Source organism: Patella vulgata, chromosome 1 (assembly GCF_932274485.2).
Source record: "Patella vulgata chromosome 1, xgPatVulg1.2, whole genome shotgun sequence".
NCBI classification, from domain to species: Eukaryota; Metazoa; Mollusca; class Gastropoda; family Patellidae; genus Patella; species Patella vulgata.
The window spans coordinates 36,388,900-36,415,392 of record NC_065879.2 but is presented as its reverse complement, the minus strand read 5'-3'; the positions used below and the strand labels follow the sequence as shown (position 1 = coordinate 36,415,392).

At 36.8% G+C, this 26,493-nt stretch overlaps 2 protein-coding genes across 2 annotated transcripts; one reads left to right on the top strand and one right to left on the bottom strand.

Moving 5' to 3' along the window:
- Positions 1 to 1,689: 1,689 nt before the first annotated feature.
- Positions 1,690 to 12,207, top strand: LOC126810064 (NFX1-type zinc finger-containing protein 1-like). Its single transcript, XM_056103540.1, has 3 exons — positions 1,690 to 1,805; positions 3,514 to 9,199; positions 9,662 to 12,207. Exons 2-3 carry the CDS (start codon positions 3,544 to 3,546, stop codon positions 9,841 to 9,843), a joined length of 5,838 nt encoding a protein of 1,945 aa, XP_055959515.1. The 5' UTR covers positions 1,690 to 1,805; positions 3,514 to 3,543; the 3' UTR covers positions 9,844 to 12,207.
- Positions 12,035 to 21,090, bottom strand: LOC126808946 (nucleoside diphosphate kinase 7). The gene is made up of 9 exons (XM_050534017.2): positions 20,947 to 21,090; positions 19,108 to 19,218; positions 18,591 to 18,760; positions 17,079 to 17,240; positions 15,014 to 15,168; positions 14,344 to 14,499; positions 13,881 to 14,116; positions 13,580 to 13,687; positions 12,035 to 13,429 (listed from the first exon to the last, which is right to left on the bottom strand). Exons 1-9 carry the CDS (start codon positions 20,947 to 20,949, stop codon positions 13,397 to 13,399), a joined length of 1,134 nt encoding a protein of 377 aa, XP_050389974.2. The 5' UTR covers positions 20,950 to 21,090; the 3' UTR covers positions 12,035 to 13,396.
- Between the last annotated feature and the right edge of the window lie 5,403 nt (positions 21,091 to 26,493).

Below are 26,493 nucleotides of genomic sequence, written 5' to 3'. Positions count from 1 at the left end.
GAAATTTTGCCCGGACAGCGGCACTACGGCCTACTCTTATATCGAATTCCAACTGCCAAAGGATCTTTTACGTGCACGCCAATGTGTACACGGGACCTCGGTTTTTCGTCCCATCCGAACGACTAGACAGCTTTCCTTGTCAGCCCCTCCGTCTCACGATACGAGCTTATGACAGGACTACAGACTTGTCACCGTAATCTCTCTTTACCGATGAACCCAATTACATAACTTTGAAAAAATGAAATGAAAAGGGGTTTAACGACCTACTGTTCTGCTCCGACTGGGCTAATGAAGACGGACATACGCCATACAGTGTGCTACAGCCTACTCTTATATCGAATTCCAACTGCCAAGGGATCTTTTACGTGCACGGCAATGTTTGCACGGGACTAGACAGCTGTCCTTGTCAGGCCCTCCATCCTGCACCACTGACAAGAGAAACCACGCTGGAAAATCCCGATGAACTCTCTCGGCCAACACCGGGAGCGAATCCGCGACCTCCAAGCTAGCGAGTCATCGTCTTACCCTCTTAGCCACCGTGGCTCCCACTTTGAAAAAACCTATAGTATTAGAAGTATTATATAGTATTTAGAAATGCCCAGGAAACCAAGGATGCCCCTCAGGTGTAGGTCAAAGGAAAGCGGGTGCAGCCGGTACATCGCTCCGGGTCCATGAATCCCCTGGGGGATCCTAGATATCTATTTAATTTTGTTTACGTTGGCATAATCGATATTCTTGCCACAGAAAACCCGATCCGATCCTGGCTATGCATGAAGAAACCCTATACTTAGCATGGACCTTGCATAGCTTTGGGACGGGGTGGTGGGGGGAGGGCAAAACATGTCTTGCTCTGGCCCTGCTTAGGTGTTCTTAATTACACAACAACTTTTTTAGTGCATAATATTTACTGTTGTAATATGTGTGAAAGATCTGGCTTATTTTGCTATTAGAGAGTGCGTACACCATGGCATGTATCTAAACTGGAAAGATTCGGGAGGGATGGGGCAGGAAATGAAGTTAAGCGTCCACACGACACAAGGTAGGTCACATTTCGGGACTAACAGGTACTGTAATTCAATTTTATTGCAATATTTCGTTTAGCAGTGGGAGGGATCCCTGCGATCCGGAGAAAAACGTGAGACTGGACGGGCGATCCTGCTCATTGTGACTTACAAGCTTGGGAAATCACGCCACTTGACTCAATGACAGGCCTTATGATTTAAAGCGCTCTTACCAAGGAAATTCCGAGAATTTCAGACTTCAATAATAATTTAATTTGTGTAAGTTGAAAATATTCTAATAGGCCTGCTATTCTATAGGCTAGTGGTGCCAACGTTTTGTATTTTAATATCTTGGAAGTGAATAATAAATGAATCTACGACAAAAACAAATATTCTGTACATGGTATCCTCGTCCAAATACTGTGGTAAAGTTGTATCGCATAATTTGTGTAAGTTGAAAATATTCTAATAGGCCTGCTATTCTATAGGCTAGTGCTGCCAACGTTTTGTATTTTAATATCTTGGAAGTGAATAATAAATGAATCTACGACAAAAACAAATATTCTGTACAAGGTATCCTCGTCCAAATACTGTGGTAAAGTTGTATCGCATAGGGAGAGATTTTACATGGCCACTATCATCCACCGTACTTAAAGCAAACCGAAAATAAAAGTAGAAATTCCAGGTAGTCGCCGCCATTAATGACATCATTGTGTTATGTATTTCCATGTATTGGAAGCGATAGTATATAATGTAATTTACAAGTTAGAAATGGTAACAAGCTTGTGACTGTTAACACGTTAGGTAAGTACAAAGTGATTTATTTTAGTTAACATATCGTGTGTCTTTTAATGTGTATAATATGTGTGGAGAGATGAGGCCATCAATCTATTGTATTATAATTATTACTATTATCCTACATTGTTTTTGTTTTCGACATGTCATACTCATACTGATAAAGTTTTGCTGTCTCTCACGACAGCCCTGGTCAGTAGGCCTTCAGGACTAAATTGGGTGTAATTTAGAATTATGCACCAAAAACGTTGACTATTTCGTGTTGTATAAATGGCACAATATTCAGTATAACACTACGTCTAATTGTCATAAATTAACGAACCGGCATTCCCTTTAACGTGATTTTAACTGATATAAATTTGTTTTAGATAGAATAAAATCTCTCCAGTTTAACAGGGGCGGATCCAGGAATTTTTACAGGAGGGGGTTTGCCAAGTTCCTGAGACAATGTATCTCCCCCCCCCCCCCCCGCATGGTCTCTATCTTCATTTTGGCGTATATACATACACATTGAGCTTTTTAAACAGAGAAATTCAACAACTCGTTTGACGTCAATTTTTATTATGAATTTATACAATGACATTGTGATTCTATTTCATGGATGCAAAGCATTAATTGTGATATCACATAATGTCTATATCATTATCTCGTGCTTTGAGTGCCCACCCTGTTCCACATCTGACGCTAAAGAATAAAGCACACGGCCGATAAACTTTTCTTATAAAAAGCATTGATTTACAAAAAAAAATATGTAGCTCTGGATCCGCCCCTGTTTAACTATTAATTTTCTGATTACATGTACAGTTTATTTGATGACACACGCAATTTATTCGATCGCCAGACTATTGGGCCTCCCTATGCTCATATTCAAACCGAGCAATTGAAACGACAACAATTGTTGCATTTCATTGTAACGTAAATCAAAATATTCAATGGATCTACCGTTATTTTATTACTGTCTTGAGTCATTTATATTATAAATTGTTGCATTTCATTGTAATGTACATTCAAAAGATTCAATGGATCTAGGCCTACTGTTATTTTATTACAGTCTGAGTCATTAATATTATAAATTGAAATTTTCGATTTATTCCAAAACTGAACAGGAAACAATTCTCAACCCAGTAAAACTAAAATTGATCTACCAATTTAATGTAAACGAAATGAAATGAGTTTTAACGTCCTACTGTTTTGCTCCAACTATACCCTAATGAAGACGGGCACATGCCATACAGTGTACCATAAGGGAAATTTTGCCCGGACAGCGGCGCTATGGCCTACTCTTATTTCGAATTCCAACTGTCAAGGATTCTTCTACGTGCACGCCAATGTGTACACGGGGCCTTACATTCTCCCTTGCTTTAAAGTAAGTAACCCCTGCCATGAAAACAGGGGAACTATAATACCACTGGCTTAGTCTTTTATCGTAAGGTATTATCAGGACACCTGTGTTGTGTCTAATATGACAACATTCTACATTGTAGGGTATAGATAGGTTTCTTTTCTCGCAACAATATTAAGTACGGTGATCACTGATACAAAAAGACCTTTGATAATATTACAGGTGTATTTGATTATAACAAGTACTTATTAAAAGTGTAGTAGGCCACAGTATGGGACTCTTGAACATGTGATAATCTTTTATATATGCCTGTATGCTGCACAATGAATCAGCATGTCAATTTAATAGCATACAATAAGATAGCCGTTCTTCTAGTTTCAGTTTTATCAAACCAGAGGAGCTAAAATGAGTGGTGGGCCCTTACGCAAGTTAATGGAACGCTTAAATATAGAAGAGGGGCTTAACGATGATAGACCACAGCCAAGAAGACGAGATAACAACCATGCAAGAGATGTTCGTCCACGAAATCTCCAGATGGGAAATCCGACTAGAAGAAATGTAATGCTGTCGGAAGAGGCTGGAATTCGGGAACCAAATGTAAATAGGCGTGGTTCAACGAATGACATTCGTTTTACTGGTCAAGATTTAGAATTGCCTGGAGTAAATCTTGATGAGAATAGGGGACACCAAGGTGCTCGTGGTAGAGGTAGGGGTGGAGCTGGAGGTAGAGGAAGAGGAGGACGTGGTCGACACCAGCAGCAAAACCCAGTTGTTGGTAACGAGGTCAATAACAGAGGCAGGGGGAACCAACGACATAATAATCATAATACAGCACGTGGCGGAAGAAGATATCAATCGGGCGATCGGAATAAAAGTAGAGAACGTGAACGAGAGATAGATGTTTTGAACTGGAGAAGATTACAAGAATACAAACGAAAAGACCCTTCGGAAATTCTGGTATCACTAGGGCATGATTACAGTGGATTGCAAGAACTTTTGAATTCAACGAGACAGGATCCAAATATCGTCACGTTGCTGCTATCCGTAATAGCAAAAGCATGCACATGTGAATCAATGCCCCAAAACTTAAACAACATCTTGGTCAAACTACCACGCTCCGTATTTTTGTCTGTAGGATTACCCTGCATAATATTGAGACTACAAGATCAAGATGAGACCAGACAAAGAAATATTATTATAGACACGTTAGTTACTTTAAAAGAACTGTTAATAAGAGTTCCCGGGTCATATGCAGATCAAAGTGGTGTTCTAGCTACCCTTCGAAAAGAAGTGGACAGTCTCCGAGAAACATCCGATGTTATTGATAATGACATTATGATGTGCTTGGATGAAGTCAGCGATTTAGAAGCTAGCAAGCACAAGAAAATGAGGGACGTTCTTTCACATGGACGAACTCATCGTGTAGACGAAGAAAGTCACCCCCCTGATGAATACCGTGAAATGAGTCTTTTGCCAACACTAGATGACTTGAACCCAAATGTCCAACCTTTCTTGAGGAAAAACAAGAAAACAGGAAGGTATGATGATGTGAATCATTACCTAGATGTACAGTTTCGTTTACTTAGAGAAGATTTTATACAACCTCTTCGTAACGGTATAGCTGAATATCAGAAAATTATCGATGAACCTAAGAAAAGTCGAAATAGATTGCAAGATATTCGTGTGTACAAAGATGTCAGTGTGATAAGAAGCGTTTGTTCAAAAACAGATTTACTGCATCGTATCCAGTTCGATGTTTCTTCACTTCAACGGGTAAAATGGGAAATGTCCAAGCGGCTCATCTACGGTTCATTGATTTGCCTGTCTTCGGACAATTTTCAAACGTTTTACATCGCCACAGTATCAGATAGAGACCCAAAGCTTTTAAAAGATGGTTATATAGATGTTAAATTTGAGCAAAATCTTGAAGAAATAAATGCTATTGATACAGATCAAAGGTTTGTTATGGTAGAGACTACGGCATACTATGAGGCGTACAAACATGTGCTCAGAGGTCTTCAAAATATAACGAAATTACCATTTGAAAAATATATAGTCCAATGTCAAAACGTTGTCAATGTACCAAAGTATTTAACTATTGGCAGGAAATTTGACCTGCGACCCCTTATCGATGATGACATTCAGTTGAGAGAAGATACAAACCTTCGCATTCAGGGAAGAACAGACCGGTACAATTTCAGTAGGAAATCTATGTGTGCTGAAAAAGTGAATGTGGTAGATCTACAATCCTGGCCATCACATGAAATGCTTAATTTAGATGAATCCCAATTCAGAGCCCTGCAAACAGCTTTAACAAAGGAATTTTCTGTAATTCAAGGTCCACCCGGTACTGGTAAAACTTATGTTGGATTAAAGATTGTGAAAGCCTTGTTGCACAATTCTAAACACTGGGATGAAATCGACTCCGCGAGAAGACCTATGTTAATTGTATGCTACACAAATCATGCTTTGGATCAGTTTTTGTCTGGGATCGTTGAATTTTACAAGGGCAGTGTAATTCGCGTAGGGGGGCGGATATCAGATAGTAACCTTGAAAAGTATTCATTGAGATCATGGAAAAAAAAGGCTCGCGAGGAAGGTCGCTACAAAAATTTGGCTAGGTTAGGGTTTATCCATGGCGACAAATTAAGATCTCTTCATCAAAGAATAGAAAGTGTGTCACAAAGAATTGATGCAGCTGAAGGGGATATCTTGACTGAGGATACACTGCAACATGTTATGTCACACAGGCATAGCGACCAGTTTGAAATCGTTAGAAACGAAATAATGGTCAAAAATATGGGTTACCAAGCTCCTCAGATTTCATCGCTAATGGTTGAATGGTTGGGTCTCGGCGCATCAAGTCAATTTGTGTTCGATGTAATAGATGAAGCTAAAAATGAAAACCCTGAAGATCAAGTTGAAGAAGTAATTGAAGTTCAAGGGGATTATGACGTTGCTAGAAATAATAGAATACTATTTGAAGATGCAGACGAGGCACGTGATAATAGCTTTGAAAGGGTCATTCAAGATAGTCTCCAGTTGAAGAAAACATGCATAGCCCTCGATATATCGAATCTTGATAAAGATGATTTCCAATCGCATGATGGGTTTCAGATTCCAAAGGTACAGCGAAAAAAGTTGAAGCGAAAAATCCGCCAGAAGATTAAATCTAAGAGTAAGATGACCGTAAAGGAAGCCGAAAATGTCAACGATATTTGGAATATTGATTTCGACAGTCGCTGGCGATTATATCGATACTGGGTGTCAAGGTTCCGGGAACAACTAAGGGCAGATATAATTGATAAAAGTCAAGCATACAAAGTAGAATGCACTGCTCAGAGAGAGGTAATGTTAGAAAAGGAAAAGAGTATAATGTCTGAAGCCTCTGTCATTGCCATGACAACGACAGGAGCTGCAAGGTACCAGGCTATCCTTCAAGATATAAATCCACGAATAATTGTTGTCGAAGAAGCAGCAGAGGTTTTGGAAGGACATGTAATTACAACGCTTGCCAAAGATTGTGAACAGCTTATCCTTATAGGTGATCATAAACAACTGAGACCAAACCCAAACGTTTACAAACTTGCTACACAATATAATCTGCAGATATCTCTTTTTGAAAGAATGCTTACTAACGGGGTTCACTGTGACTGTCTTCAACTTCAGCATAGAATGCGTCCCGAAATATCCAAACTGATGAAGCCTATTTATCCTGAACTCAGAGATCATTCGTCGGTTCATGGATTAGAACACGTGAAAGGTGTGGAAAAGAATATTTTCTTTATTAATCACAATCACAAAGAAGAACGTGATGAAGAAAACAAAAGTCACTCAAATATTTATGAAGCACAATTTGTCGTAGCACTGGCTGATTACTTAACAAAACAAGGCTACTCTCGACAGCAGATAACGATTCTTACAACTTACTCCGGTCAAATGTTCCAGTTAAGAAAGCTTATGCCTAAAACCCGATTTGAAGGAATCCGAGTGACACCTGTTGATAATTTTCAGGGAGAAGAAAATGATATAATTATTCTCTCGTTAGTAAGAAGCAACGATGAAAATAAGATTGGTTTTTTAAAAATTGAAAATCGTATTTGTGTAGCTTTGTCCAGAGCGAAGAAAGGCCTGTATGTAATTGGTAATTTCGACATCCTACAATCTGAAAGCTCTTTATGGAAAGAAATGACAATTATGTTGAAGAAATCGGGTGAAATAGGAGAAAGGCTGATTTTGAAGTGTCAGAATCACCCCGAAGATCCTGGTATCGAGATAGGTAAACCGGGAGATTTCCAGAAAGCCCCTGCTGGAGGGTGTCAGAAACTATGTAATGCCAGATTAGATTGTGGGCACTCCTGTGTAATGTCGTGTCATCCACTTGATTTAGAACACGAGGAGTACCAATGCCACAAACCCTGTCCAAAAACCTGTAGCAGTAACCACCCATGTAAACGCAAATGTTATCAAGATTGTGGTGATTGTACGACCAGAGTTACAAAGCTAATACCACGTTGTGGCCACTTCGAAAAGGTTTCTTGTCATATGAAACCCGAGGACCATAAATGTACACAGACATGCATGCAAGTCCTTCCTTGTGGTCATCTATGTGGGAACCAATGTGGCTTTAGACACCAATGTAAAAAAATGATTACAAAAACTTGGCCCTGTGGACATAAGGGAGAGGTAAAATGTGAAGAAAAGGATTCTGCCATCTGCAGATTGAGATGTGACAAGATTCTGGCTTGTGGTCATCAGTGCAGAGGTACATGTTCTACTTGTTTGTCTGGCAGACTTCATGAATCATGTAAAGAGCATTGCACGAAAACCTTAGTGTGTGCTCATAACTGTCAATCATATTGTTCTGACTGCCCTCCATGTGTAATGAAATGCAGAAACAAATGTCCACACAGTAAGTGTACAAAATCATGCGGTGAATTATGCAAACCGTGTAAAGAGCCGTGTACATGGGCTTGTGAACACCACCAATGCACAATGTTGTGCTCCGAGCCTTGTAATCGTCCTCGATGTGATTCACCGTGTAAGAAGTTCTTAAAATGTGGTCATCCATGCATTGGATTATGTGGTGAACCTTGTCCTCGTTACTGTAGGAGATGTAATGCAGATGTGGTCACTGACATTTTCTTTGGTACTGAGGATGAGCCAGATGCAAGATTTGTGGAGTTAAAAGACTGTAAGCATATCGTGGAATATAACAGCCTGGACGCATGGATAGACCAAGACACTTCCTCTGATAAAGCTAGTTTTGTACAGCTAAAATGCTGTCCAAGGTGCAAAACACCAATACGAAGAAGCGTTCGATATGGCACCATAATAAATCGACTTTTACAAAACATCGACCAAGTCAAGGAGAAATATATTGGAAACAGAGCAGATATTGAATTACGTAGGAATCAGATAAAACGGGACTTGCGAAAAGCCACATTGAAATGTCAACCACCAAAATTCCCTTTCATGGTGTCCAATGAAAATAACAGACGCAATCGTGTAAAGGCAATTGATGAATTAGGTCGCCATCTTGATATTTGTGTGTCAGAGAAAGAATTGATCACATTACAAAACCAACTGAATTTTTTAGTTAAAGCCGCGGACAGATATTCTAAGTTTAACGACTTTGTTAAATCGGAAACACTTGGGAGATTGAGGAACGATGAGTTTAAAGAAATCGAACTGGGCTTGCAGCCTTTCATTGACTGGATAACAGTTAAAAGGTCTTCACTGAGTGAACAAGAAATTAAGGATGTCCAAAATGAACTCATTCGACATAATCTGCTGTACAAACTCTTTATTAACGAACTAACGATAGAGAAAAGGGGTTTACAAATCCCTTCCAATACGAAATCACAATTAGAAAAGTGTAAACTTTTCATTGAAACTGGGTTGACTTTCACGCAAAAAAATAAAGATGATCTTGAAAACACTATGAAAATGCTGGAACAAATTTCACCACCATCTGGTTTGGGAATTACAGATGATGAAAGGGTGATGATAGTTAGTGCCATGCAGCTTAGCAAAGGCCATTGGTATAAATGCAAAAATGGTAAGTAAATTAGAGAAGATTCTACACGTTTTTATCCAATATTAACTTTGGAGGAAAATTAAACTGCAACGTTTCATTTTTCTTTTTAAACAGTTTTATGCTTCCACATTTATCATCCGATCGTTTTAAAATTTATAGATGCTGTATATACTTTGTGGAATCTATGATCTGCTTGAAATTTATATGCTTTGTTCGGGTTATCGAGACGGAAGAAGTCTCAATTTCTTTGATAATATTGTTGACTTGTGGTTCTTGCTCACTTAGTAGAATCTTGTGAAAACTCGAGCGACTTAAGTTATCCCGTCTGCTTGAAATTACCGATCTCCTTAAAGGGCGTATGGCTCTATTTTTTGGAACCATAAATAGCAGTGGGGGGAAACCGGAGGATCCGGAGAATATTGAGTTAGAAACTTAGCTCCTAGAACTAGAACGTGTATAGACTATAATTGATTATCTTTTCAGGACATGTATACGCTATTGGTGAGTGCGGTGGTGCCACTGTAGAAGGGAAGTGTCCAGAATGCCAGACCTCTATTGGTGGATCTGGATACAGGCTTCGAGATGACAATGCTCTTGCAAGCGAAATGGATGGGGCAAGATACTCAGAACAAGCCTTTTTAAGGAATTACCATTTAGATTTCTAAATAACCCTGATGTCATGTATAATCTAGATTTAGTTTAAAATATTGGGTTGGTCGTTTTATATTAGTACCTTTATTTTTTTATTTGTTTTTTCTTTTTTAATTATCTTCGGATATTTAAGAGTGCAATCCAACTTTTTCTCATTAACCTACGTATATTCATAGTATGCATAACTACATAACGTATCCGAGACAACATGTCTGCTCCTTTAGGTGCATATAAGATGACAGTGGGGTGTAAAGTTTTATTTAAGAGCTAGAAAAATGGGTAAATTATTTTGTATGATCATCAATAATAGACTGGTCTCTAATCGTATTTTTAAGAATTTAGAAATAAGTTTAAGTTGAAGGTTTGTCCATTTTACAAATATCTAAACATAGCCGTACAGGTCGATTTTCGGGGAGGGGGGGGGGATTTTTGCCTGAAAAATGAACCTACATAACTTGAACTGATAGACTGATCAGCAAGTAGCGCCGAGCTGAGCAAATTTTCAAGAACTGCAGTTTGGGTTTGAGAACTAGACACACTGAATCAAAGTCAGAATTGTGTGATTTTCTGAAACTCCAGTGGGAAATTGCATCACCCCACCCTCTAGTCAGTAAAATTTCCGGATTTCGGTCACTTTATTTTGCGGGAAGGAAAAACTTTTATATTTTTCATATTATATCCACTAAAATTTTATATTTCTTCCTTTGATGGCCACTGCTATAAATACTGGATGATCGCCCGATAAAATTGTTTTGCCCAACTACAGCCTGTGTGTCTAAATAATTCATAATACTTGAATGTAGGAAAGACTTGCAATAGATATAGCTTTTAAATAATGCATCTTTAAGCTATTTTTAGTACAAAACGAATGTTACTGTCCATATTTCTGAAATAATGCATATTTAAAATATTTTTACGTAATGTCATCATCTTAATTATGTAGCAATGTATTGATTATCTAAAGTTTATATAACAGCTTTGTAGTATGTATTCATATATAAAACAAAATTAAAATACGCGTGTGGATTGTTAAAATATAATTTGGTGGGTTTACATCACATGACTGGCAGTAGCGGGACTAATTGGCGCCCGATAAGGACAGTGAGTGACACACACTGATCAGCAGTGAATTTTTCGCTAGGCCGCTACAATCACTGATAAGGATGACATCGATGCGACTCAATGACTCAGAATTATTAACTTTTTTCCTGCGACAAATTAAATTCTAAAACCTTTTTTTTTATGTATTGGAAAAATAAATAAAAGCGTTTGACGTATTTGTAGGTAAAAATTATTTCCTATTTAGTGTAAATGGATATTAAAATGACTAAAAGGCAGCATTCCGCCCGAAGCAGTAATGTCTTGGGTAAACAATGCACGCGCCATTCAGCCAATGATTGACGCCGCGTGCTGTGACGGCACGTGTTAAGGCAGTCATCTTTGACAGAGATATTAATCTAGACCCGTAATTCTCTGTGAAACAGATTGTGAGTGACAGTGTATAGACAGTTGGAATCCGTAGCGCGTCTGACCAAGCAAAAATTCCCTCATAGCACTTTGAATGGTTATGTTATATAAGAATGTAAATATTAAAAAGATTAAAAGGGTAACCTTTTTACCGCTACAATATATTTGTCAATATCCTAATCGATTTAAATTTGGCCAAGTATGTGCTGATTCCGATCTTAACGCTCTTTCATCTTTATCGACATATCTCCAAAAAAACACCTTTCAGACGTCTGTAGTTAAAGATACATTATGGGAGATTAGATAAAAAGCTGGCAGTTCTCACTATAAGTATAATAGATAAATACTAGATAATGTAAAGGGAATTTGCTGAAAATTTCCGTCAAAGCACTTTGAACAGAGAATTTAGCGATTGAATTTTAGGCCTAGCCTCGATCATCATTACTAAAGTCGGAACGATAAAAAGTCTCGATTATCCATTTTTTGATTTAATCATCAATGAGCGTTGAGCAGCAGATCGGATTGTAATCCATTAAATATCCTAGGCAAGCAATGACATTGAGAGGTTGCTTATAGTCTGGATAAGTTAATTAATGTCTAATAATTTACATGACATTTCAGCCCTAAAGAAAGACCTGCAATAGACAGATTTGGCTCTTGCATAATGTATGTTTAATTATGTTACAAACATTATATGATTATCATTGTTTTATAAAATAGCATGATTATAGAAGTTGGGACAATGTAAAAAGTACTTTTATCAAATAAATAAAATATTTACATAAGCTACATTCAATTTTTAATGTTTACAATTATGTAAATAGTTTCGACTTATATGTATATTGAAATATATGTATTTTGTTTTTATGGATCATATGATCTTATTTCTGAATAAAGCATTATTATTATTATTATGCCCGTCTACATTAGCCTAGTCGGAGCAGAAAAGTAGGACGTAAATCCACCCCATTTCATTCATCCCGTGAAGTTAAAGGGGGGGGGGGGGATATTGAAATGGGCTCCGTCTCGGTTTCGTTTCCGGATCATATCTGAGGTAACACTTTAACTACCTATGTATCTTTAATAATTCTTTTCACAGAAACAAATTTGACTTAGGTTTGTAAAGGCACGTGATGGAGATGATCGTCTCATCTCGTTCATTACTGACCAACCGGTTACAGTCACACTTGTAAAAAGCATAAGGCTCCTCCATTTGAAATGATTGAGGTTTGATGGAGTAAAGAGCTATCCTCCATGACAGGTCTGCCTTTTCAGACAAAGCCGCTGATCGTCATTTGCAATTTTCGTTAATTATTTTCGCGATTAAAATCATGCTAAATTGTATTCATTGATTATAATTGGCAGAATGTTGATGTTTTCAATTCATCATCTCTGTGTAAATACAGAACGGAATTTACCCGCTTTCGGAATATTGTAGTTTGTAAAAAGTTAAAATTAACTGATCTGCCGATCAGAAACGTCAAACAACCTAGATTGACACGAGCAGAATGTGCAGCTCTTGTGAAGACCAAGTTACAGTAATCACCCAATTAAAGCAATTCACCAGTGAATTATAAATAATAATCAGTGTAACTTCAGCTGGTAAATATAGACATGGTTATGCTAGCACGTACACAGCAAGGTATTTTGGGAGCTGTGGCCCACCCCACATGAAAACTAAAAATTTCATAAAGCTTAATTCCTTAACCTTGGTCCAGTCTGTCCGTTACCTGCAGGATCCTAGATCCCTATAAAATTGGTAAACATCCAAGCTGTCCTCATGGATAAACTGCTGCTGAGACATAGCTCTGATGTGGGTGTGACCATCTTTCAATAAAATATATCTAGATATTCCTAACTAATATGTAAATGTAATATACCGTTTGTGACTCAGACCTACAGAAAATTTTTATTATTTCATATTTCATTTATTATCACTGGTCTATATTACATATAAAACAATTACCAAATAATATTACTAAGACATTATTTTACATTATATATAATAAATAGTATTATTTACATATAAAAATTGACTTATGTATATAAGTATAAAATAACAATGCTGTATTGTAAGAAGGTACAGATGATGAAAATATTTTACTGCTCTAATATCTTGAAGAAGTACTCCACCTGAAATGACAAACAATAAAAATAAATAATGCTATCTCAACTGCTCAGATTTACAATACATTAACCATATTGTTGAATTATGTCCTAATGAACAAAACATAAAAGTGTTTAACATTACTTTAATAATTATGATGATATAATCCAGTTTACCTCCATGCTGCCATCTTCCGGTAAATCTGTACAATGAACAGCATTCCTGATATTATCTGATCCAAATAAAGCACGAAGTGTTCTAGGTCTTAGATGACGAGCAATTTCCTGTAATAAAAAAAAAAAAGCATGTCATTTCTGATGTACATGTACATTGGCATGGAGGTTATGCAGTATTCTTTCATACAGCCATAAATAAACATTCTAGTCAAAAACATACTATGAATTAAAACTCATTAAAAGTAATTTTCTGTCTTGCCATTTCAATTGAAATCCAGTCACATTAATGTACAGTACTTACTGGATCCGCTGGTCCAGCCATTTCTCTAAATGATTTGGCTGCATCTTGAGCTCGGATTTCTAAGGCAATACAAGGCCCAGAAGTTAATTCTGCTACCATTCCATTGTATTCTTGAACAACTCCTTTATAAACCTCATAGAATTCTTCTGCATTAGCTTTTTCCAGATTATACATTTGTAAAGCTGATATTTCAAAACCAGCTTCCAAAATGGCATTGATAATTTTTCCTGTCAAACCTATTAATATAAATAACAAAACTTTAAAAACTCAATGATTAGATTTAGATAGGCTTGTTCTGGGTCAGGACTGAGGATGGTTCAACCTCTTTACTTGACCGAACATACAGAGCAATTTCAGTCAGGACTGAGTACCATTCCATATTCTTAGTGTAAATGGGGTTTAAAGGTTTCTGATAACTTTGCAGACCCTGGAGAACAAGCTAGAGATAAATGATTTAACCTACCTGATTTTATAGCATGAGGTTTAATAACACAACAAGTGCAATCAGACAACTGAGCTGTGTTACGTCTTTTAGGACCAGTCGAAGGGAAGAAAAATTCTAATTCTCTCGCAGCAGATGTAAGACTGTCTGACCCATGACAAGCATTTCTTGTTTTATCTGTAATAAACAAAATCATTTTGTGTATTTCAGTAAAAAGATTACAATTTGTGCAATTTTCATTATTGGTTAAAAAGTGTATAAATATGTGCCCATCACGGGGTGAACAGAAACATGTGGCAAGCAGCTCATCTTATTACAGATATCACACAAAACCTATATTTTTACTGATTTTGTGTTTCATTCCATCATACATCTGTCTTAAAATTATAACTTTATTTTTTATTTTCCGAAAAAGCATGTGCACAAACTTTTAAACTAATTACCGGTATCCAAGATATATTTAAACTGATACTTTGGCTCATATTGCATGTTTTGATTTATTTTGCCAAATATACACAATTTGTCTTTGATCCGATTTTGACTATATTTCAGACCTTTTTTCATGCCAAACCAAAAGCATCATATTTAACTCTTGGACTGTATCTGGAATTAAACCTAGTCTTTCATATTTATAATTGAACAAGTGTAAAAAAGATACAATAGAAGAAAATAAATTCAAGATTTAACTAACCTGTGCCATACTGAGCTCGAATACTATTTGGTGCCTCACTTCTGGCTGTGGCTGGATCAGTTGGGCCGATTGTTTTTCTCCAATTGGTTATGGCATTTTGACCAACAATTTCAAACGCTAACACCGGTCCACTTGTTACATATTCTAACAAATCACTGTAAACATAAAAAAATAAATGAATTTTGAGAAATAATTCAGGACACATTTTGTGCACAATGCCAAATTTAAATTGTAAAATAGTACATCAAGTCATCTTTAGATTAAGATAAATCATTATGTTTAAGCCTATAGTTATGCAGAAACAAATATTATAAAACAAGACTCATTTTAACATAAATTAATATAACAGTCACAATGTGATACAATTTTCATTAGTCTGATCAATTTTTTCCGACGCCACAAGGTCCATACAAACAAGGTTGACATGTATTTCCTTTGAGTAATAAGCTTAAATATGTCCTTTGTGAATCAACCTAACAAGCTTATATACTATTCAAAAAAAGTAGGGGATATTTGATTTTGGGGGCATAATACTAAAATATGCAAATGACTACGAAAAAAGTCACTATAGAACCTAACAGAAGAAACATTTCCAGTTACATGTGACGCCCAAACGCACCAATAGCTACCGCATGGAATGCAGGTGATGCTTGGGATCATCATGGGGGTCCAACCCAAGATTTGCACGACTCTGACTTTGAATGTTACAGTCATTGTGGCATTGAATTCCAGGGTGGAAACATCAGTTTAATTGTTTTAGTGACCAGAAAACAAATTTTGATATGCGTCGGCTTACTCAAAATGAAAGGTTACGTGCCCTTGGCATGCTACAGATCGGCACAACACAGGCGGTTGTGGCGCGGACGATGAATGTTTCTCAGTCTGTCATAAGCAGGCTATGGTCCAGATACCGTGATACACAATCTGTACAGGACAGACCACGCTCAGGTCGACCAAGGGCGACAACTCAAGCCCAGGATCGATTTATCCGTACCTTGGCCTTGAGAAATCGTGTCATCACAGCAAATCAGATCAGCGCTCGTCTTCAAACAGACACTGGTGTGAGAGTGAGTGGCCAGACGATTCGGAATCGACTGCATAGGGGTCACCTTCGCGCCCGACGTCCTCGCGTGATCCCTTGTTTGAGAGATCATCACATTCAGGCAAGACGTCGTTGGTGTAGGGATCGTCAACACTGGGATAATCGACGCTGGAGCAATGTGATGTTTTCAGATGAGTCAAGGTTCACTGTTGATTTTTTGGACAGACGTAGGAGGGTGTGGCGTTGTCGAAACGAGCGCTTCCAAGACGTTAACGTCATCAGACATGATCGATTTGGGGGTGGTTCTTTTATGGTGTGGGGAGACATCACTGTTGCTGGAAGAACGGCTTTACATGTTGTTGCAGGGTGTGTTACAGGCCAGTACTACCGGGACAACATCTTGGCAGTCCATGTTGTGCCGTTCGCACGACGTCATGGCCGCCGTTTCATCTTCCAGGATGACAACGCAAGATGTCACAGGGCCAGGATCGTTACAGGTTACCTCCAACAACAGAACATCACCACATTACCTTGGCCAGCACTGAATCCCGACCTCTAACCCATCGATCATGTCTGGGACATGCTTGGACAGAGGTTACGTCAACGTCAACAACGTCCTGCCAATGTCCAAGAACTTACTGCTGCGTTGCAACAGGAATGGGACAATCTGGACCAAAATGACCTTAGACGTCTCATTAGGAGTATGCCACGTCGGATCAATGCTTGTTTGGCAAACAGAGGAGGATTTACCCGTTACTGACTTGGTTGTGATGCTGTGGTAACTTTGCTGTTTGACCCCGGGTATCATTTTACCCTTATAATGGTCAGACTGTGCCTTACTTAGTCTAACGATCATTTGGAATAAATCGATGAATGTGAACTTCATTTCATTTTGTCATTTGTTTCTTCGTCAGTTTCATTAGGTGACTTTAATAACACTTACAAATCAAATATCCCCTACTTTTTTTGAATAGTATATATGGTTGTATTCTGTGAATATAGAGCGAAAGAGAATGTAATTACTTCAAGAAAGGTTTCCCTCTGTGTTCCTGGTACATTTCAAAAGCTTCGTTACGATCTAGTTTGCACATTTTAAGTCGAGTTATCATGAAACCATTTCTATAGACGTGATCAAGAATTTGACCAATTTTGTTCATTGCATCAGGCTTGATTAAACCAAGTGTTCTGAAAAAAAAAAAAAATAGTAAAGATATGTAAAATATGTTTCATAATAAAAAAAAGAGTAGATATTGTTGCAAATAGTACATTGAGATAATATAAATTTAAAAAAAGGAATTTTTTCACCCCCATTTTTATACAGAAAAATTATAGCTTTTATTGATCACAAAGCTAACAATTGTTTGTTGTATAGAAAGTCGATCAACAGGATATAGAATGCACATTATTTCTAAAATCCACATGGCTGCTTTGTGTGCAAACAATGACTGCAATGACACCATAGCCTTGATATGATGTACGTCACAATTCAAACTTTGCAATCACAATATGAGTAATATCACGTAAACAAAACAATAAAATTGTAATTATACAACCGACTTGGCAGCCACAACCATCAAGATCAATGCACAAACTCTAAAACTCTAAGGCTTTAATCATATATTTTAGCTTGATCTAAAAAATATAATCTTATTTTACCATTATGGCATGCCTTCTTAGGTCATTTAACAGAATGAAAAAAGAGTTTTGTAGCGAGTTTATACTCCACTTAACCCTTGTGCGGACAGTTGTACGAAAAACATTGTCGGCAACAAGGGGTAATCTAAGACCCCAGACATAAATTGGTTTTTGGATGCATAATTTTATTCAAATAGGATCAAACTACAGCTTCATATAAAGATTGAATAATAATCAATCAGAGTAAAAAAAGATATTTGATGTATTAACAGTGACGATATGAATTATAAGGTATTTTTGAAACCATACAAATCTACAAGTAACTTAATTGTCATTTCCATGTAGAGTCGACTTTTGACGGGGTTGGTAGAGTACCTAGATTTGCTTTCAGATCTAGATTACTAGAATGACCAATGGCGGGATGAAATATCATCAGTAAGAAAGATTCCAAATACAAAGCTAGCACCGAGCGCAGAACAGATTAGACACTTGTAACCAGCAAAATGTTGAAATGAAAGAGGAGGAGGGTCCACAAGACCCCTTGTATCTGATAATGTAATACTAATACTTGTAGTTTCTTGTCAAATGAATGTTACCACTGCCTCACTTCCGTTCTATTTGCAGCATTATACTCTACATTAAGTAGCTGACAATGTATAAAATTCTCGCTAGACAATTGTGAACCAGTTCCTCGCAAATGTTAAGGGTCCTGAAATACCTCTTGTATACGCACAAGGGTTAATGTTTCACAATACAGACATAAAATCACTGCATAATCTTAGATTTGAGAGAATCATAATTCATTGAATAATCATTGCATGCCTTGTGCATACTGAAAATGATACATTTATTTAAAAGAAATTGAATTCTTAAATTATAAATTAAGAGCTTTCAACTTACTTTTCTTTTTGAGATGATAGTTTACTTCTGGTATGTTCATCTGCATATTCAGTCACCTTTAATTGTCGACCTAAAACATTGATTGTACTTCCTATGTAAAGATCAGAAAGGTCAATGGGATGATCTCGTAACGATGTTTTCAAAAATGTTTTTCTATTCTTCATATCGTACTAAAAATAAAGATATTCAAAATATAAGATTCTATAAGGCATATAAATAAAATATTCATCTGATTATGTTAAAAGAGTCGAATAGAAACAGTGGGCTGGTCGACAAATTGATATAAAGCTTTTCATGCCACTATTGCATGTGATAAGCATTATAGTGTTGCATGTTAACTGAGCACTACAAAGAGACCTGCACTCAATCAAACTATTTAACTAAATTTCTGTTACACTAAATTTATTAGTAGGCAAACTGACCACAAACCTCATAATGTCTGTGATGCACACCCACACAAATCTAACTGTGACTGGGTAAGCAGAATTAAAACAGATTAAGCTACATGTATAATTACCATTTCAACACCCTTATTCTTGACATGGTAAATCAATAAAAACTGTCTGTTTCTAGCTGCTATTTCTTCATACCATTCTACAACAAATGTAAATGTTTCATCTGCCTCAGCCTGAAATAAACATTTTATACATTATGCACAACAAAATGTCAGTTTACTATGCCACAATGCTAATTTCATTCTCTATATTTAAATTTAACAAAAATATATACAAAAGGTACGGTAGTCTATGATAGTAATTTAATCCATATGATCAAATCATAAAACACAGGTTACATGCCATCTTGATATCGATGTTCAAGGATAAAAACTAGTGATTCTTCGAATCAATGGCTGGCAAAAACAATATCATGAAATCAATTGAAAGAAAATGGAACATTTTAATACATGGCCATAACTTATGTTAGAAATTATCAATTTTAAATATAGGCCTATTTGGACTTTGTTTATTTTAGAGATGCACTGGCAAATGGTACTAACTACTTGACAATCAAGAATATGAACTGGAAATTTAGGCTATTGTCAAAACTACAATCATTCATAACTACGCTCCTCGTCAGAATAAAATAATTTGCCTAAAATTTCACTATATTCATTTCTCATAATCTGTTTTGAACTATCAGTCTGTAGAACTAACTTTCAAACTTACTTGCCGAGCGGGCAATTGCAATGACTGCTTTTACTTGCCCCCACGATTTTTACCGTACCGATCTGCAGGGGTTTCATCAATTAGGTGGGTAAAGTATCAAAGTAGGTGTCATTTTTCGCAAGCCACAGGCCCGAACCTTAAGAGCTCTGCAGACGCTGATATTGAGCGACATAGATGCAAATTAACCAAGGAGGTTCTGGGACATTCCCCCATCCCACTCTTGAGAAGATTTTTCCATTTCTGCATGCAATATTGTTCAATTTGGATGATTCTACACCACTTTCAGTCGTCTACACATAAAGGCCAATATAAGGGTAACTTTGTATTTCAAACGATCAAAATGTTTTATAAAAGTGTTACCAACCGAGAGTGCAGTTCGGTGCATTTGTGGAAAATAGAACAATCTAACTCAATGATTCCTTCAACCTATTTTCTAAACGGGTACATCATCGTAGGCTATTAAACTCTATTTTTGTATTATAAAAATGTTGTTTAAATTGCAATCTCTGGTCGTCTAGAAAGATACTTTGGACACTTTGGTGTCAGCTAGCTTCGTTGTTTTCGCTGACAAATAATATACAAACAAGAATTGTAGGCCTTCCATATTCAATTGACTTTGACAATGTTGTGATGAAGTTCAAGTTGATGAACAGTCGAAAATACAAGCCAAAACATCATGACATTTTAAAAGAGAACTTCTTTTTTCGTTGGGATATTTTTGGATTTTATTCAACCAGAGGAGATTTCAAACACATACCACATAGGCAAGTTTTTAATAACTCATTCTGTAGTTCGTTCACAATCGATAAGAAATCCATTTAATTACAACGGGTTCAGACAGTTAGATCTATAAAACACTATGTCTATAGACTATAGACTATAGGCCTTATACTTAGTTAGTATAAGGCCTATAGTCTAGACATAGTATTTCTAACCACATCATATTAGAATCTACTAGCAAAACTTTCCTTATGCAGTAAGAATTCATTTTCAGAAACTTTCCTGTTGAAAAAAAATAGTCGGATGTATAATGTATGTCCTGTATGTAGGTCTAGCCAAGGCATAACATAAATAAAACTGAAAAATGGAAATAAAAATTGGGATTTGTCGATCTACATTTCATCACATCATTTAAAAAAAACGTACAAATACCGTACGCCGATTACAATGCAAAGTAAAAAAATACATACCATGTCTATTCCCTTGTACAGTGATGACAACACTCTAATTTCAACTTAAACTGGTTAAAAACAACAAAATATACAGGTAAGAATGGTTTTTATTTGTGTTGTTGTAGCAACCGCCACCGAACAAGTTTAAAACATGAAGTTTCATTGGTCAATAACTCGGATATCCGGTACTGGTCTGGATATCCGGAGAATTATCCAACCATGAGAAACTCACTCGGAACGTAGAGTTTTCGGATGGAAAAAAATAGGGATTTTACTATTTTTTGTTGGGTAGAGTCACGATAAATATAATAACAATTAATATTAGTTTTTATCTTAGATATCCTCAAACGGCCTAGCATTTAATATAGTGTTATGTATCTGGATCCAAACCACTAGTTTTTCTCTCGCTCCCACCTTAAATTGCATCCCGATTTTTTGTGTAGAAATTAAGAAATGGTTCTGGATTTACCTTTTCTGCCAGGTTTCAGTAATTATTCATTATTTTAAGGTGTCATAACAGTTGAGAGTCTAGTTACCCATGAAATATATAGACCGTATAGCAAATATAGAACTTTGTGGCGAGCATCATTCGGACATCTTCGTTTAAAAGTGAACAGGCAAAAAGCAAAAAAATATAAGAGGACCAGGGACCTTGTCACTTAAAATTCGCTATTCATGACTGCCAGTTCAATCACCATATTAAAGAGAGAGAGAAATGGGGTTTAACGCCCACTCGACACAAACTAGGTCATTTCGGGGCTAACATATGGTTTAATTTTATTTCAATAATTTGCTTGCGCATAGGGGTCTTTAGAAGTGGGAGGAAACCGCGGAGGACCCGGAGAAAACCCACAAGGTTGGTCAGACGACCCTACTCCTTGTCACGTACAACCGCCCATATTAAACTTCTTATATAGTACGAGTAAGGTGTTAAAACACCCTATAACCCAATATTATTGGCGTCACGGTTTGGCTCATGATATCAGGTTTATTTGGCCTGGTTCCTGGGAAGATATTACTGGCAAAATTGAATGCTCTGCTAAAATTTAGATTCTAAGGATTGAATATAAAATATAAAATGAAAAAGTCATCTGTCTTTTGACTTTCCTTCAGCTGACACTTTTATTGGTCTATGGCACTATTTTTCTGACAATTATCGGACATTTCTGTTGGCGCACTAGTAATACACCCGTCTGCAACAATGCTGTCAGTGCTGGCTCCACAATTCTTTGTAAAACAAATTCCACGGGACAAGATTTAAAACATAATACTATGAACTCTGTATCAAGCTTTAACAAACAAGCCAACAGTGAGGCTGATGTCCCCCGCCGAAATCCCCAAATAAATAGATGACACATATTAATTAATCGCACATCTATTTTTTTCCAAAGTATCAAGCAATCAAACTGATTATCAACTATAAACTAAGTTTCATCACTCTCTATCAGATAGAATCAAAGTTATCTTGTCCCAAAGCAGGAAATTGCTTATCTCTGCTTAGCTTTAGCTCAATATGTTAATCATTGAACTCAGTCAAGACGAACATCTACATCAAGTTTAAACATTCTACCTCAATTAGAAGAAGAGTTTGACCAATCAACATGCTTATTGCTCGTTGGCCTAAGCAAAAAATTCTCATCATCGAACTTAGTCAAGGTATTGATGTAATGAACTATACACCAAGTTTCATCACTCTCACTTAATTAGAACTAAAGTTATCGTGTTCCACTTCCAAAGCATCAACCAATCAAATTGCTTATCTCTGCTTACCCTAAGCAGAAAATGATCATCTTCGCACTCCATCAAGGCATTGACCTCATTAACCCCTACACCAAGGTTGAACATTCTAGCTCAATTAGAAGGAGGGTTATTGTGTTCCAAAGTCTTGGCCAATCAAATTGCTTATCGCTCTGCTTACCCTGAGCAGAAAATGCTCATCATCGAACTAAGTCAAGGTATTGATGTAATGAAACTATACACCAAGTTTCATCACTCTCACTTAATTGGAACTAAAGTTATCGTGTCCCAAAGCATCAACCAATCAAATTGCTTATATTTGCTTACCCTAAGCCGAAAATGCTTATCTTCGCACTCCATCAAGGCATTGACCTAATAAACACCTACACCAAGTTTGAACATTCTAGCTCAATTAGAAGGAGGGTTATTGTGTTCCAAAGACTCGGCCAATCAAATTGCTTATCGTTCTGCTTACCCTGAGCAAAAAATGCTCATCATCGAACTTAGTCAAGGTATTGATGTAATGAAACTATACACCAAGTTTCATCACTCTCACTTAATTGAAACTAAAGTTATTGTGTCCCAAACAAAGCATCAACCAATCAAATTGCTTATCTTTGCTTATCCTAAGCAGAAAATGCTTATCTTCACACTCCATCAAGGCATTGACCTAATAAACACCAACACCAAGTTTGAACATTCTAGCTCAATTAGAAGGAGGGTTATTGTGTTTCAAAGTCTCGGCCAATCAAATTGCTTATCGCTCTGCTTACCCTGAGCAGAAAATGCTCATTATCGAACTTAGTCAAGGTATTACTGTAATGAAACTATACACCAAGTTTCATCAATCTCACTTAATTAGAATTAAAGTTATCGTGTCCCAAAGCATCAACCAATCAAATTGCTTATCTCTGCTTACCCTAAGCGGAAAATGCTCATCTTCGAACTCCATCAAGGCATTGACCTAATCAACACATACACCAAGTTTGAACATTCTAGCTCAATTACGAAGAGAGTTATCGTGCCCCAAAGTATCAACCAATCAAATTGCTTATCTCTGCTTACCCTAAGCGGAAAATGCTCATCTTCGAACTCCATCAAGGCATTGACCTAATAAACACATACACCAAGTTTGAACATTCTAGCTCAATTAAAAGTTATCGTGTCCCAAAGCATCAACCAATCAAATTGCTTATCTCTGCTTACCCTAAGCGGAAAATGCTCATCTTCGAACTCCATCAAGGCATTGACCTAATCAACACATACACCAAGTTTGAACATTCTAGCCCAATTAGGAAGAGAGTTATCGTGTCCCAAAGCATCAACCAATCAAATTGCTTAACACTGCTTACCCTAAGCGGAAAATGCTCATCTTCGAACTCCATCAAGGCATTGACCTAATAAACACATACACCAAGTTTGAACATTCTAGCTCAATTAGGGAGAGAGTTATTGTGTCCCAAAAAGTGTGACGGACAGACAGACGGACAGACAGACGGACAGACAGACAGACAGACAGACGGACGGACGAACCCATTTTAATAGTCCCCTGCTTTCTTCGAAAGGCGGGGGACAAATATACCCCAAGGAACAATCCCAGTTGATACTATCATGAACTTTCAACTGTATTGCTAACACAATATATTCATAAACTTCCGAATATGCAATAAAAAAAACTTATGGATTTTTATTGGAATCTTTCTTACGATCCAATGAACAATTCCATGAGTGGTCATATAAAAATGGAGATATGTTTCCCAAAGGTATTTTTTTGTGGAGATTAACAAACAAACGGTTGCCAGGCAAGAGATGGATAGAGAACAAGCTAAAAAGAAAAGAAGATTTTTCGCACAATCAGGGGTCATAATCCAGGAAGTTATAGTCTGAAATGCGCGAATATCGAAATGGACCGAGATATTTGGGATATAAAGATATATTTTAAGTTTCATCAAAATCGGATAAAAATTGTGACTTCTAGAGAGTCCACAACCTTAGTATTACACACTTTTATACTATTTCTGTACAAGACTGGCCATTTTGTCAGGTAGTTTCTGTCCGATTTTCGAACTCAACGGTCATTAGGGTGTAACAGTGATACATTTAAACACACTAGAGGGTTTACAAGCTAAAAACATGATTTTTCGTACAATCAGGAGCCATAATCCAGGAATTTACGGTCCGATATGCAAAATTATTGAAAGGAACCAAGATCTTTAGATTATAATCGTACATTTCAAGTTTCATCAAAATCAGATAAAAATTGTGAGTTCTAGAGTGTCCACAACCTTAGTATTACATACTTTTACACTATTTGTGTACAAGGAGTGGCCATTTTGTCCGTCAGTTTGAGTCAGATTTTTACGGAATTTGAACTCGACCTTCATTGATGTGTAACGGTGATATATTTAAACTTCTTTTAAAATTGAATACAAATTGTGACTTCTAGCGGGTCCACGAGCTAAAAAGGCGATTTTCGAACAATCAGGGACCATAATCCAGGAAGTTACATTCAGATATGTGTGATTATCGAATGGAACCAAAATCTTTTTGATATAAACATAAATTTAAAGTTTCATCAAAATCATATCATAATTGTGGCTCTAGAGGGTCCACACTCCACAACCATGATATACCATATATTTACACTATTTGCGTACAGGGGGCGGCCATTTTGTCCGTCAGTTTTGGTCCGATTTTCAATTCGAACTCAACCTTCATTAGGGTGTAACAGTGATATATTCAAAAGTTTTTGTTTTTTTAAATTGGATAAAAATTGTGAGCTCTTAGCCTCGAGAGGGACCACAAGCTAAAAATGCTTGTGTACAATCAAGCGTCATAATTCAGGAAGTTACCATCTGATATGCACATATCGAAAGGAACCAAGATCTTTGGGTTATAAACATGTATTTTAAGTTTCATCAAAATCGGATCAAAATTGTGTCCTCTAGAGGGTTCACATCCTTGATATACCATATATTTACACTATTTGCGTACGATGGGCGGCCATTTTGTCCGTCAGTTTTGGTCCGATTTTCACGAAATTCGAATTGAACCATCACTAGGGTGAAACGGTGATATAGTCAAACGTTTTTTTTTAAATCGGATAAAAATTATGACATCTTGAGGGACCACAAGCTAAAAACATGTTTTTTCGTACATTCAAGGGCCATAATTCAGGAAGTTACGTTCCAATATGCGCAAATTTTGAAAGGAACCAAGATCTTTGGGTAATAAACATGTAGTTCAAGTTTCATCACAACTGGATCAAAATTGTGACCTGTAGAGGGTCCACAACTTTGATATACCATATTTTTACACTATTTGGTACGAGGGGCGACCTTTTTGGCGACCTTTTTGTCCGGCAGTTTTGGTTCGATTTTCACGAAATTCAAACTCAACCATCATTATGGTGTAACGGTGATATATTCGAAATCAGATATTTTAAATCGGATAATAATTGTGACATCTTAGAGGGACAACAAGCAAAAAACGCAATTTTTCGTACTACCAGGGACCATAATTCAGGAAGTTACGATCCGATATGAGCAAATATTGAAAGGGCCAAGATCTTTGGGTTATAAACATGCATTACAAGTTTCATTAAAAGCAGAAGAAAATTGTGACCTCTAGAATGTCCACAAGCTAAAAATGTGATTTTCGTACAATCAGGGGCCATAATCCATGAAGTTTCGATCCTATACATGCCCAAATCAAAAGGAACTGAGATCTTTTTGAGATAAATCTATATTTCAAGTTTCATCAAAATCGGATAAGGATTGTGACCTGTAGAGTGTCCACAAACAAATTGTGGACAGACGGACGTACATC